The 13,874-nt window shown below is 37.4% G+C and overlaps 1 protein-coding gene across 25 annotated transcripts in view; it reads right to left on the bottom strand.

Moving 5' to 3' along the window:
- The window catches only part of CLASP1 (cytoplasmic linker associated protein 1), a gene marked incomplete at both ends in the record, with an annotated part of 222,317 nt that overhangs the window by 54,389 nt on the left and 154,054 nt on the right, over window positions 1–13,874 (bottom strand). For 6 of the 25 annotated variants that reach the window (XM_084229888.1, XM_084229871.1, XM_084229889.1 and 3 more), the window contains 4 exons: window positions 23–267; window positions 1,610–1,633; window positions 3,484–3,587; window positions 11,254–11,361. In XM_084229888.1, coding sequence (XP_084086014.1) covers window positions 23–267; window positions 1,610–1,633; window positions 3,484–3,587; window positions 11,254–11,361 — 481 coding nt within the window. Of the gene's footprint in view, window positions 1–22; window positions 268–1,609; window positions 1,634–3,483; window positions 3,588–6,537; window positions 6,601–11,253; window positions 11,362–13,874 lie in introns of all 25 variants that reach the window. The other 19 variants (XM_084229882.1, XM_084229870.1, XM_084229879.1 and 16 more) reach the window with 7 other exon arrangements.

Raw genomic sequence — 13,874 nt, 5'->3', positions numbered from 1 at the left:
TCATCCACAACCTTGGCCTCACCTCAGTGTTCTTTGGCTCTTCAGTAAGTTCTGCAGGCCTAGAAGCCCTTCTTTCCTCTCTGACCAGTTTGAACTAGCACAGTGGTTGAGAACTTCTGCTACGTCCTCGGTCTGCCGCAGATAATGGGGAATGCCACCATTCCTGGAGCCATATGAGCGCTCCGAGCAAACACTCGAGGCATCACTGTTGGCATCATCATCAGAATACATCCCATATGGCTCATATCTCCTCCTCACAGGCTTCTTCTGCCAGATCCAATGGGGGATGGGGGTGATCAAGGAAGAAATGGAAAGGCGAAATGGCCATGAGTCATACAAACAAAATTAACAACAGAGTTAAATGTAAAAAGTAACACACACACAACATATGGCACACACCACACTCTCCTGTGCTTAGATCAAGGAAATAAAAACAGAAGGTGTCTTCCAGAAGGTGTAATAAGGAATAGACAGTCTTCCAGAAGGTATAATGAGGAAAAAAGTGAGGTCTCTAGCAGAATGTGTGGACGCTTCAGTAAGGCTGACTTGGGTTGTGATCCTGCTGCCACCATTGACTGGCTATGCGACTTCAGAAGTCTCCTAATCTTTCTGCTTCAGTTTCCCCAGCTTCAGGAAGTTAATTCTACTTCTCATAGGCTTGGCGTAAGGATTAAGAATATAATGTTAAATAACCTGGCTCAGCACCTGACACACTGCAAGGTTAAGTGCGCCCACCAGCCTTTACTCAATCAAAAGTAATATATTTTGAGCTTGGTCGACAGGCAAATTTGTCTAAATAGTCAAGTTTCCTTAAGAAAGTCTGAAACTGAAATGCCAGTGGCAGAACATCCTATGTAAAGGGGACTCTTAAATTATCTGAGTCACTTTCATTAAGATTTACTGAAAGTTTTACAAAACAAAACAAAACAAAACAGACTCCCCGCAGACTGTAACACCAACTTCATTAATTTCTCTGAATATAATGAATATATTCATTTACCCTGATTGTAAGACTGGAAGTTAAATCCAGAAATAATATAGCAATGGCTAAATGAAATGATAACATTTAAAAAATAATTTTTTAAAGAAAAATTGAAGCTATTGATATTAGCTTAAACTGTGTAATTTTCTAATAATATGGCTTTTACGGACATCCCAATCTGCTCAGCACAGTTTTGTCTTATTAAGCCTATTTTGCATTGTGATTATTATCACCTTCTTTCACTCTCAGAAGTATCCTTTGTTAGGATGATAAATTAGTTATACAATCATCATATTTACATACAAACTAGATTCCTAAAATAAAAAAAAGTTGAATAAATTTCATCCACGAAATAATAATGACACAGTAGACACACAGTGGGTTAATAAATAAAACAAAACACTAATAGAAGGAGCAGAGCTTGACATTCAAAATAAACATTACAACAAAGTGAAAGGTGACTGATTCCATCATTAATAAAAGCATCACTAGGTTCAACAAAATCGTAATTCAGATCAGAATTTCCATACTATGCTACTTTTTTTTGTTGATTTCACTAGTTCCTAGAGGAAATATACTTGCAACAGAAAAAATAAAGTTATAAAACAAAAGTTAAAGCACTGGTACCTTGCTCCTGGAGTCTCCTAACAGCTGTAGGCAGGAAAATATTGAAGGATGGGGAAAAAGCATAGAGAATTATGTCAGAAGCATATGTGGGGATTGTTCTTGCAACAAAAGTGTACAGCAAAACATATCTTAGCAAACCAAAAATATAGGTTAGCAAGCGATTCATATCAAGCGAATAATAATAAAGCAAGCTTTCACAATGGCATTCCCTCTTAAATCACTTAACAGACCTTCCAGGACTGGCTAAAATGCTCTTCACACTACTGAGGTAGATCTCTAAGGTCACCACTAATCCTGTTGTCTGTTCCTAAGATCCACCTGTCTGCTCCTATTGGGCTTCTATCCTGTGAGGCAAGGAGATCTTGTACCATTCCTGGGCTTTCTTGGCTGAGGCTGGTCACTCAGAGCACTAGAAGTTTGAGCAAAAAGTAGTACGGGCAGCTGGAGTGCAATGGGAGTGAGAGCTCAGAGCAAAGCCCAAGTGAAGGAAAGCCAAGGCTCAAACTCTCAAAACCCATTCTGTCTTCGAGAACTTTGCATACAGTCCCTTACACCCTCCCTTCTTGAAAGAACTAAGAAATTCTCCTGCCATAACTAGAAATCCCATTTCGCAAAGGGTTTTGCACATTCATCATTGCCCACCCCTGTCACCTCCATTCCTAGGGGCTCTGAACAAACATAAGACAGATTCTAAATGATGCAGCTTGGAAGGAAAAACAGCTTCACAGAATTTTATTCTAGCTTCTAACACTTAAGTTAAGGTCATGGTTAGAACCATTATCCTGAACTCCTGTATCTGTCAGGAAAAAAGCCCTTCTCATTGAAAGGCTGATGAATAGAGCTGGTCAGGCAGACAGACCTTGCTTACAGGAAAAGCATTATGAGAGAGGCAAACTGCTGGCTCATACTTTTGTCAAAGAAATCTGATTGAGCAAGAGTAAAATGACAGATGGGAGGGATGAAAGAATCACTGGAGCCACACAGACTAAAAGTTGTGAGCAGACAAAACATGGCTAAGTTTTTAAAATTCAGGGTCTAAAAGCAGGATATAGAATACCTTTTCCCTTAGGAAAGAATAAATCGTAAAAGAGCACAAGCAAGGCCACAAATCACAGTTCCAAAGAGTATCTATTTTAAATGCTGAGCACATCAACCAGAATATGCAAGAAACTGTCTTACTAGTAGCTGAAATGTACTTTTAAAAGCAAAATGACCACAGGCTGATTCTACCAAGGAACTTTTTGCTAAAATCACAAATTCAAGGACAGCTAGCCACTGTTTTAAAAAAAAGATATTACATTATAATGAAACGAAAACATATTCCATCAGTGCTCCACATCCTCAAAGAGTTAATGTCAAAATTCGGGAAAATTTCTTTAAATAATGACATTTAAAACAAATAAAGAAACATAAAATCATATGGAACGACCAGTGATGTAACAGGATAAACAGAAGGTTTTCAAACCACAAATTCTGTTACCCACTGTTAAAATAATATATTTAGGTTATGTCATCAAACCCTGTAAAGCAATAGAAGCAAGAGAATGAGAAAAGGGAAACACTGGAAAAAATGTGGATAAAAGGAAAAAAAGAAGCCCAATGACATCAGAGAAGTCCAATGTCATCAAAACTTCCTTGAACACAGAAGAAACACTTGAAGGTGATATGCTGAGCAAGACCAATTTTCACTTATGTAAAGAGATGTTAAAAAGTTTAAGAAGATAGCAATAATAAAATAAACGTACCCACTATTCACACAATTTTAAGGAGTGTCAAAGATAATTTATATAGTAACTGATTTTGAGGCAATTTCCTGCTAAGACAAAAAAATGCAGGTGAATAATTCAGAGACCTTACACACATTTGACTCTTACCAAAGCATCAGCTACAGCAGCTTCAAGATCTGTACTTGTGCTCAAAACTCGCATGGCATTCACAGAACCAGGTATTCTTCCTGCCTGGCCAAGTCCAAATCGATCTATTTGAAAAACAAAAGCAAAGGATATGTCACTTTAATTCAAATTTTCTCAAATCTCTGCAAGGGCTCCTGCCTCTTCCCACCTACTGGGCAGAGGCACTGAAAAAATCTCCAGTTAATTTTAACTATGCCTGACTTGTAGTTCTAACTGTGCTTGATTTGTTTACCAGTGTTTGAGGTTAAGTTATTCACATTTCATATTATCCTGTCACTAAGCATCCGGCCAATTTAAATGGCTCTTTAATAATAATTTATTATTGACAAATTTCAAGACATGGGAGAGGGGGAAACTTATTATAGAAGGAATCAGGGCTATACATTAAATCTTTTAATCTAATTAGTGTTCCCAGTAGAGGCAAGTGGTCCTGATATTTGGGCAAATTGATTAGAAAGCCTGAAGGTTTGATAAATGAGTTCTAATGCAATATGTAATTAGAAAAAAAGTTAACATCTGAAGCAAATGTATTAAATTTACCTTTGTGCTGATGTTCATTAGCAACACTACTTGTTAGCTATTATTAAGGACACCTAATCTTAGATATTCATCATGTCTATTGTCACCAAAGGTTATTTAAATATCAATTAAAAACCTTTAATAATCAAAAAGCTAACATCTTCACTGCAAAACATTAATCATTCAGTTAATTTAGTGTAATTTTTTTCCTGAGTCCCTCCAGGGATTTTTAAATGATAATCTTTATACATATCAATGAAATGGATCTTACCCAAATAATTTAAAACAAATTGTAGTAACTCAGATTGAGGACAATGAATACTCACTCTTTAAAGCCCTATTAAGTCAGTTAACAGCCTTCTTTAAGAAGTGCTGAGATTGCAACTGAAATAGGAGAAAGTCAATATAAACTACAATTATATCCCACTACCTACTGGAAAAAGTTTCTTATTTAAAATAAACGCAATGGACCACAATTAAGGATAAGAAAGTTGTGATTTAAGAGGTAATGTTTAAAAAGTTTAGATGGTTTAAAGAATACTAAAGCTTAAAGAATCTCTGGCAGAGAACTACTCTGGTACAGTATTTTATCTCTGTTTAACACATAAGACCTTTTAGCAAGGAAATCTCTGTATTACTCACATTCAAGTAACAAAGCATTTAAAGTAAAAGGAAAACTATTATTTGTTTTACATGAATTAATCTCTCCTATAAAGTGATATATTTAAATTTTTAGATATGTAATAAGGCATGACCTATAAAACTGGTGATCTTTAAACGTGAAGAGTTATTTCAGCTTTTTAAAATGTCAGTTTCAAAACATTACACCTTCCATTGTCATAAAAAGGGAAAAAAGCTTAAATACTGCTATCAGAAAAGTTATATACAGTAATGAATTTTCATAAAGAAACAAAAATTGTATGTTATACTATCCCCTTTTTTAATGCACTACTGATCATACTGAACGACATACACCAATTATGTTTACATGGTGATTTAGTGTGCCCTATAAATGAAAAAAGCAACAAAACTATAATATGTATATCTACATGTATCTATAAATTTATCATTTGAAATAAAGGAATGTGTAAATTTGAGATTTATTGTACACAGTTTGATTAATGATCTTGTTCAAGTTTTTTTTCCCATTAAAAAAGGGTAGATAGTAAAGTTTTATGAATAACAAAATGAAAATAATTCAGTTATAAGCCATTTAAAAATTACTCAGCATAAACTTAAATAAAATATTCTAAAAAAAAAAATAAAGTAGATCTCATGCCAGCAATTCTTGCTTGCTTCAGGGATAACTGATTTTCAACACAAAATTAAAACTGTAAGAAGAATGCATTTATTCTGTGCTTCCCAAGTGCTACAGCTTTGCCACACAGAGTGACTACAAATCATTTACTGTAGATCATAGATAACTTGAATTTCAAATCTTAAGGGCAAATGTTTGTCTGGATCTAAACAAAAGTATAAGCCTTTGTCTTCACCAGGCCAAAAGCTATTCTATATTCTCACTGCTCTGATACTATCAAGAAATTCCATTTTCCAAAGGATGGATGCATATGACTGTGCCCTTGGTCTGGCCCATATCTTCAAGGGAATGTACTAATCAGAGGATACATAGTGAAACTCAGAACTGACTTTGTTTACAAGGGAAAAAAAGAAAATACCTAACTCAGTGAATTGGTCACAGTTGTCACCATCAACAATCTGTGATATTAATAGGTTGTGCTTAATCAATTAAGAAAACTAATTATTGGGGACAAATATCATATCAAAATGCCAGCTAAAACTGGCAAACTGTTGCATTATTGTATGCTTGCTTTTTGTCCCAAAGGCAGTGGATTATGTTAAAAGGAGATGAGATGGAAAGTTGGAGGGCATGGGCTGCAAAAATTACCTTTGGCCTGATTTGATTTTTGTCTGAATGGTGATCCTGTCTTTCCATAGGAATTTTAGCACAATCCAGTTATTTTCAAATATATGAAACTATGTACACTATACTTTGGAGCATTTGGTAACTGAAGAGTACCTCTAAATAATTAGAAACTGACACTAACAACTAACATTAAAAATCAACATTTTATTGGGAACAAACACTTCAGAGCTAAAAGATTCTGTTGGGTGATATTCATACCCCAGTTCCTGACAGGAACCCTCCAAGATACCTACTTCTGGTGGTGGTTTTCCTTGGGCAAGGAATGAGAAGAGGGGAAGATGTGCCTGCCCATTTTCTTGTTTGCTTTGTTTTGCTTTAACATAAAGATGGACACTGGAGAAATGAGGTTGTGAAACAGGCTATAAAGCATCTACAGCCTATTAACAGAACCATAAACATTCAACAACTTAAAAAAACAAAAGCACATTGGAAGAAAAAAATGAGGTGCATACATGCCAAGTGCTAACCAACACTGATGAAAACAAATGTTAAAATGAGTGTGAAACTAGAACATATGAAGAAGCCAAGTCATGCAGTGAGCACTTGTTCACCTGACTGCCCAACAGATTCAGCAGTGGAGAGAGCACTAGTGGACCTGGAATGACGTCGAGAGGCTGCAGGTAAAAGGAACGGCAACACCCACTGGGTTAACACAGAAGTACTGAGACAGAAAATGCCACAGTCCAAAGGAAATGCAGAGACTGCTACCAGCGAGGCATGTTTTCTCATGAGAGGAAATGGTGCTGGATATGAATGGAAGCAAGTGCCAATCCCCAAACTCCATGGCAGCCTGCTGGCTCTCACACAGCTATTAAACACACAGGCACAACAAAGGCACTCTTGCAGGTGTTTCATACGATGTGTGCATTCCCTAACAGACTCCAGGTTTACGTTCACACCACGAAGCCTCTAGCAGCCATTATGGAAATATGCAACATGAAGGTCAGGAGTCACAGAGCATTGTCTACACCTCAGAGTGGAACAGGAGGATGGATTATTAACTCAGCTCACGAGATGTCCCATCAGTGTGTGATGCATATGCAACCATGCACCAAAAACAAAAGCATAGAAGTTCATAATGCTATTTGAACAGAAATAGAATGAAATCACAAGAAGGGGGCTAAACAACTGGATTCCATTTCCCCCAGTCAAAACTGTTGTTTTGTTGCATGAATATCCTAATTACTAATGAATATGTTACTTCAGTATTGGAAACTGAGTCATAACAAGCTTGATAACCTTCCTTCCAGAGGCATTTTCAGTCTCTGGTCGGAGCAGTACTCTGGCTGGTAATACCACTGGGGGCAAGTTCGGGTTTGAGTGCCACTACCTCCAGAACACTGGGCAAAGTACTAAATTGCTCTGTTTCTCAGTTTTTTTCATCTATAAAATGGTACAAATACTGGTACCTACCTCTTGAAAGTTAAGAGAATTAAGAGACCATATATAAAGCACATAAAATGGTGACAGGCACAAAGGAAACAGTGGCAGTAACATAGTAGGGCTGGCGGTGCTGTTGGCGGCAGGATTGGTTAAAAGGAAATTCATTTACATTCAGACATTAAGGATTATTTTCGCAAGTAGTCACAACAAGCAAATTCCTAAGTCTGAAGAAATATATGCTAACCTTCATCCTTGTGTGGAAAGAATAACTGTTAAAAGTAACTGTGCAATATATACTTGGTTCAAACTGTTGATTTACTGACCAGAGTTCCATGTGATATGATTTTTCTTTACGTCAGGAAAAGGTTATAATAATATGCTTCTATTCATTACTCTGAAAAGATGGTGACCATATCCGAAATAATTTGTAGGTTTAACCAAGTTACACTCAGCAGTGCTACCTTCACCCAAACTATGCACACTACTAGGATACTGTACACTCTTTGCACGTTTAGTCATAAAATAGCAAAACCTCACGCTCTTCAATATAATCTTATTTAAAGCTCATGTCACTTTGTAGAATGCACACACCTGTGGTACATGCGTTATTAAAAAATAACAGTTACTGGCCCATAAGGACAGGGACAAATTTTTACCAACTTACAAAGAGTAAAGAAAATAAGAAAAGTCTTCATTCCTCAAGATGCACAAAAATAAATCAGCAATCTCTAAAACATACTATAAAATTATCATTTGCCTCAAGTGAAGGAGTTGGAGAGACATTTTGTTCAGACTTAAAGCAAACTATTCATTTATTATATAAGCTTATCAGTATGTATCTACATAGTTTAAAACTGAAAATAGCTTTTAACTAATACCTGACATCATGACCCCTTATAAAGTTGTCCACTGGTTCTGTTTCACCAGAATATTCTACAGTAAAACTGTGTAGTCCTTTGTCATATGTGCAGGTGAGTACCCAACAATGGAATCCAAGGCAGACTCACTTACACCACAGTCTGATTAATAACAGTCTTAGAACCTGTAATTCCATTTAAAAGTTATCACTATAACCATATAACATATACTCACACCATTTAAAAGATCCAAAACACTCTTGTAATAAAAATGCAACCTTAGTACCAGTATATATAGACTGAAACAACTTCATCCTTTTATAAAGTTAAGGATGGCTATATAAGTTGCCTTAAAGGGCACTAATACACAATCTCACTAATTTATAAAGGAAGTAAAAAGTGATTACTAAGATGAATGAAAGGGATGCCACACATTCTCTGAAGGGTGTAGTAAATTCCTCTGAGGACAACCACCTTCTCAGAGGGACTTAACTTTGAATCCCCAGGTCCTAATTCTGAACCTAGAACTCATGACTTACACAATCTACCAGTACTTTCTATGTGCCATAGTCAGAAGAGAGCACTGAGTCAGAGTGAGCACTTTTTACATTTAAAAGGAATAAATGAAAGACATGGAATTAACAGACCTGCTTTCAATGAGGCAAGGCAACAGCTAGGTTTTGAAGTCAGATCTGGTTTCAAAACCTGGTTCTACTACTTAACTGTGTGACATGATAAAAGTGAAAAAAAGTCTCTGCTTTGTGTGTCATCTGTAGAAGAGGGATGACAATAGCCATCCCAGAAGGTGAACAGGTACCACAAAGGATTATGCCTATTGATTTCTCAGAACGTTGTCAGGTACACAGGAGCACTGTTGTTATTCTTGCTGGACAACAGTTTCAGGCACAGCTTTAACCCGAGGAGGGGGCAAAAGGCATGGTATAAAAAAACAGCTCAAAAGATTTTAATAATTGCCTGACCACAACAGAAGGCACATGCTGATGCTGGAGCTTGTTAGGAAGAAATGTGCATCCGCGTCTTCTGCCTCGGGAGCATTTTACATGGCAACATTCTTAAGCAGACACTTAGCAGATTCATTTCACCACAGAGAGTGAAAAACAGACTAGGTCACTGAACGATTCAGGGTTCAATGAGGACCCCCAAAATTCAGCACACCTCACAGGGTCCATAGACCACATGCTGGATTACAAAAGCTGCTTTCATTGACAGTAATGAAAATACCCATACATGTATGAGACACAGACACTGAATTGCTTCTAAGAGACAAAATAACCAATATGCAGATGGAATTGTTCATTTATATTAACAGGTTGTTTGGAAGGTAAAATAGTGAGCAAGGATGCATAGATATACAGCCTTTACTTAAAAGGAAAAATCACCAATTCAATCAGAAAAAGATCATCATTGCCACCCCTGATTTGCTGAGAATTCTGCTCAAATGCTTCAGATTGCTGTGGAACTGCTACATGCACCAGGTATGCTGCCCACTCAGGTTATGCTGACAAGACAGACTATCTCACACAGGTATCTTTTCACTACATCAAGCAATTCTTCTAACTGGGCTTCTGGGTCTCTTTACCTGTCCTTCCTCAGAGCTACATAAGGGACAGAAAGTCATAAAGTTATCTAGATTTTAACTACTGATACTGATTGAGGAAAAAGAAAGGTACTGGGAAGAAGTGTGTAACATCAGAAGGAGGTAGAGGCAAATGAAGACCATACTCTTTTGATGTTAACATACATCTTCTGTAGTGACATTTTTACATTTAAAATACCAGTCACATAATTAGATCCAAAATGACACTGCTGCAGTCTATAGTTCCATATAATTTCAGCTAGAGGCCTAATTGTTACAAACATTTTTATTTAAGATGAAGTACTTTTTTTCTTCCACCGTTGTATGTGTACCTGTTACACTTAGCAAGAGAAAAATATATAGCTGTATAGCCATTAATATGCCAAAGAACTAATATGCTACTACTGACAAATATAAAACATTTCCTTCTTGCAAAAGCATGTGAGATAGTTGTCTTTGAAGATTATTTATACCAGGTGAAAGTGCAAACTTTTCTAAAATAGACATATATTAAATGTATTTGAACTAAAAAGATAAACATAATATTTCAAAAAGGATACATGTTTCACTTTTTGGCTTAATTTTCTTGAATCCCTGATATTATTAAAATACAAGTTTTGGCTATAAAACAACTGTTGCTGGTGGGGGGAATGAACAGCCCCAATTGGCATTCAGCTGGTGAGCTGAGATGTGGTACTTACAACACCTCATAGTATCCAAATATTGACATCTTTTTTGTCCTAGGATGGTATCAGGTCACAGACATTAAATAGCCTATTGAGCCCAGGAAGAATGAAAATATCTGAATAATTAACAATGAATGTCAAAGTTTCGTGTTGTGCTGCACACCTCAGCAGTTTATCAGAAAGTTGTTTTTAGATTGCTTTGAAGAAAGCTTTGCGTGGTTCATATCTTCCTTCATGCAGCTTTTCAGATTGTTATCGCCCCTAAACTAAGCACATTGAGTTTCCTAAATGTGATCATGCTTTTGGGCGCACTGAGTGATTTTGTTCCTTGGTTGAACTGAATCACATATGACTAATCTCAGGTAAAATAAAAACAAACTGCAGAAATTCCATGACTAAGGATAACTCTACTTTTAAGCAGCAATTGACTCTGGCTAGCTTCACCTTCTGTTAGGCATTACCACACAGAGGGGCTTGCGTGGTAGCAAGTGGCCATTAACGACAACAGTACAGAGTGAAGTGGTGCTTTTTTCCTCTAATATATAAAAATTGAAAACTGCCAAAATTCAAGCATGCAGAGGGGGGACAACAAAGGGTAACTAAGGAAGAGGAGAGAAAGAAGAAAGGATCACAAGGACAGTAGAGAGGGAAAGCGGGTCATTCCACCTAGCAGTGTCGTGGACAAGCATTTGGAGCAGGGAAAGGAAGTCTTGGCTCTGCGAGTCAGCACCTACGTGTACTCACCAAGTGGAGGAAAGCCCCGAGCAGGGCTTGTATCTCGGCTGCTCTCACGGCTGGTATCGCGGCTGCACCCCTGACTCATGCTGGGTCGAGGGATACGGCTGCTCCGTGCTAGCGTGCAGCATGAAGGGTTTCAGAGAAGGTGAACAAGTTTAATGAAGACAGAAAAACTCACAAAAGGTCAGTTACATTCTGTAAATCTAATCATGACACGGTCTATGTGAGTTCTGAAGACCGAGCACCTGTCCACATTGAGCTCCCACGGACTGCCATGGCAACTGGAGAGGCTTTAGAGAGACACTCCATTATGCTCAATGCCTCAGAAAGCTGCTGAATTTTAGCATGAGGGTGAAATAACATCAAAACGTAAGAAATGAAAAGAAAGCTTTCCAAAGATCATCAGAAATGTCATCAGAAAATACAAGATCTAAAGTCTTACAAAATGATCAGTTTTTATGGCTTTAGCAAACTTCTCAATAAGAGCACAGAAGACCGAAGCCATTTTTCATATAGGCTGGATTCTTAGAGAGATAAGTAAATTTAGATTAAAAAAACAGAATAAAGGCTCTAGGGTCACTGAAGTCCATGAACTTACCTAGTCAGAAGGAAGAGGGTCACCCCCTCTCAGCCTAACCTTCTTTACAAAGAAGTCATAGTACTCACGTGGCTACTGAGCCCACCCACACAAATACAAGTGCAGACGTTTCAAACATTTAGTGATGTAATACCACAGACACAAGAGTTGGGACTGCTATCCCTTCATTTACTGGTCCCAACACTGAATCCCTCCTTTTTTCACGGAATCCAAAAAGATCTGCCTGTGTTCCCCACCCGAGTATCCTCATTTACCCGGCCTTACACATGAGTCTATATAATGTGCACTGATAATTCCAATGTTCATGTCAAAAGATCCCTCCACTGACCTGAGACTGGCCAATTATTTTGTCATTCTTGAATAATTCGATTATTCTCACATAAAACACAGAGAGTCACAGGAATAGTCTAAGGTCTACTAGAAGTGGCTATGAAGCTAAGAAAAGGCCACGATGCCCTTATTTTTGAAATTTACTTTAAAAAACAGCACTGGCAAAATACCCCAAAACAACTCTGCATACTAAATGTGCAATAGTTAATGGGGACAATAAATATTTTCCATCTCGAGAGGAGCTACTTTTTCTAGACAGAAATATCTTTCCGGGAAATTCTGGAAAAATAAACTTTATTCATTGATGTAACAACAGTCATGTTTACTATACTGCAACAAGGGCAGCCTGTTATTTCAGAGCAAAGGTAGATTTACTGTATGGCCAAACTACATAACACAATGTCTTACAAACCAGAACAATGACACTCCCTGCTAAAGAGGAATATAGAAGTGAAAAAAAATCAAACCAACTTCCTGCTGGGTGCGAGAAGTTGAATTAGACCATAAAGGTGTATGAGTAGGTCTGAGTCTTCCCTTGCAAACACAGAAAGATTAAGAGCAGGAATTCATCATCTAAATAAATCAGTGGAAACAGGGCTTTATTTGGGATTCCTGTGTAATTCCTAAATATGCCTTCATTTTGTCATAGTGACATGTAAGCACTGAGTATTCACTCAAAGCAGCAGCAACTATTTAATCAGCAATTCTGGGTAACACTCTAAACAGCTCCTACAATAAGGGCAAAAGGACAAAAGGAGGGGAGTATCTAGTGACTAACACCAATAGACGAGACGTTGCCTAGAATCTATCAAGCAATACAGCTTTTCATCAGCATTTCATTTAGTTGATGAAATGACCTCTCCAGTTCCACACTAACTCAATGGTTCAGCCACTCAGGCTCTTTGGTTTTCAGCCTCTGCTTGGCAAGATTAGGAAGGAGTCCCATCATTTAAAGGAGAAAGGAATTGTAAGATAGTGTACACACTTAACTAACTCTGAGTTCCTTGTTGAAGGGTATACATGAAGATCTTGTCTTATTTCACTGCCCACTACAAACAAATAATCAGAAAGCAGTAAGAACAGTACTGATGGTTCTATCACATGTGTGTCTGGTTAGTTGAGCATTTTCGTAACAGTTCTTACCAAGTTGTTTCTGAATTTTTCCCCAGCTCACACACTCTTCCTTAAATTAACACGCTTGCTACCATGCTTGCTATCTCCGTTCTCTCCCCACACTAAGCCTGCTTTGTGCAAACAAAGAGCATAGAGAGGGATAAAGAGATATAGCTGAAGTAAAAGTATGTTTAAATTCTTAACAAGGTTTACCTTGTGGTATTTCCCTTAGAGAAAGTTCATTCACCCATGTTCCTGTGGACTAGCTTCTTAAACATAAAGGCAAATAGTAACCCATGGAAGAAGAGTTGTTTATAATTTGTAAAAATTAGCCCTTCGTTGCACCAAACCTCATAAAAGTACATCTAGTGTGGTGGTGATACCAGTAATTCAAATGTTGGATAATTTAAAACGCAATAAGAAAAAAACACACTGCCTTATAACAACACTTCAAAACACCAATCTACAAGGAAACCCCAAGATAAGCATAGAAATAAAGGTACTGACAAAGACCAAATAATGTGGTCACAACTAAAAAAACAATACAACAGATCCACCTGTCTCTTTAGCGTGGCAAAAAGGAGTA

This window comes from Talpa europaea (genome assembly GCF_964194135.1).
Source record: "Talpa europaea genome assembly, chromosome: 1".
Lineage (NCBI taxonomy): Eukaryota > Metazoa > Chordata > Mammalia > Eulipotyphla > Talpidae > Talpa > Talpa europaea.
Note: the sequence above shows the minus strand (reverse complement) of the source record. Positions and strands in the feature narration are given on the sequence as shown.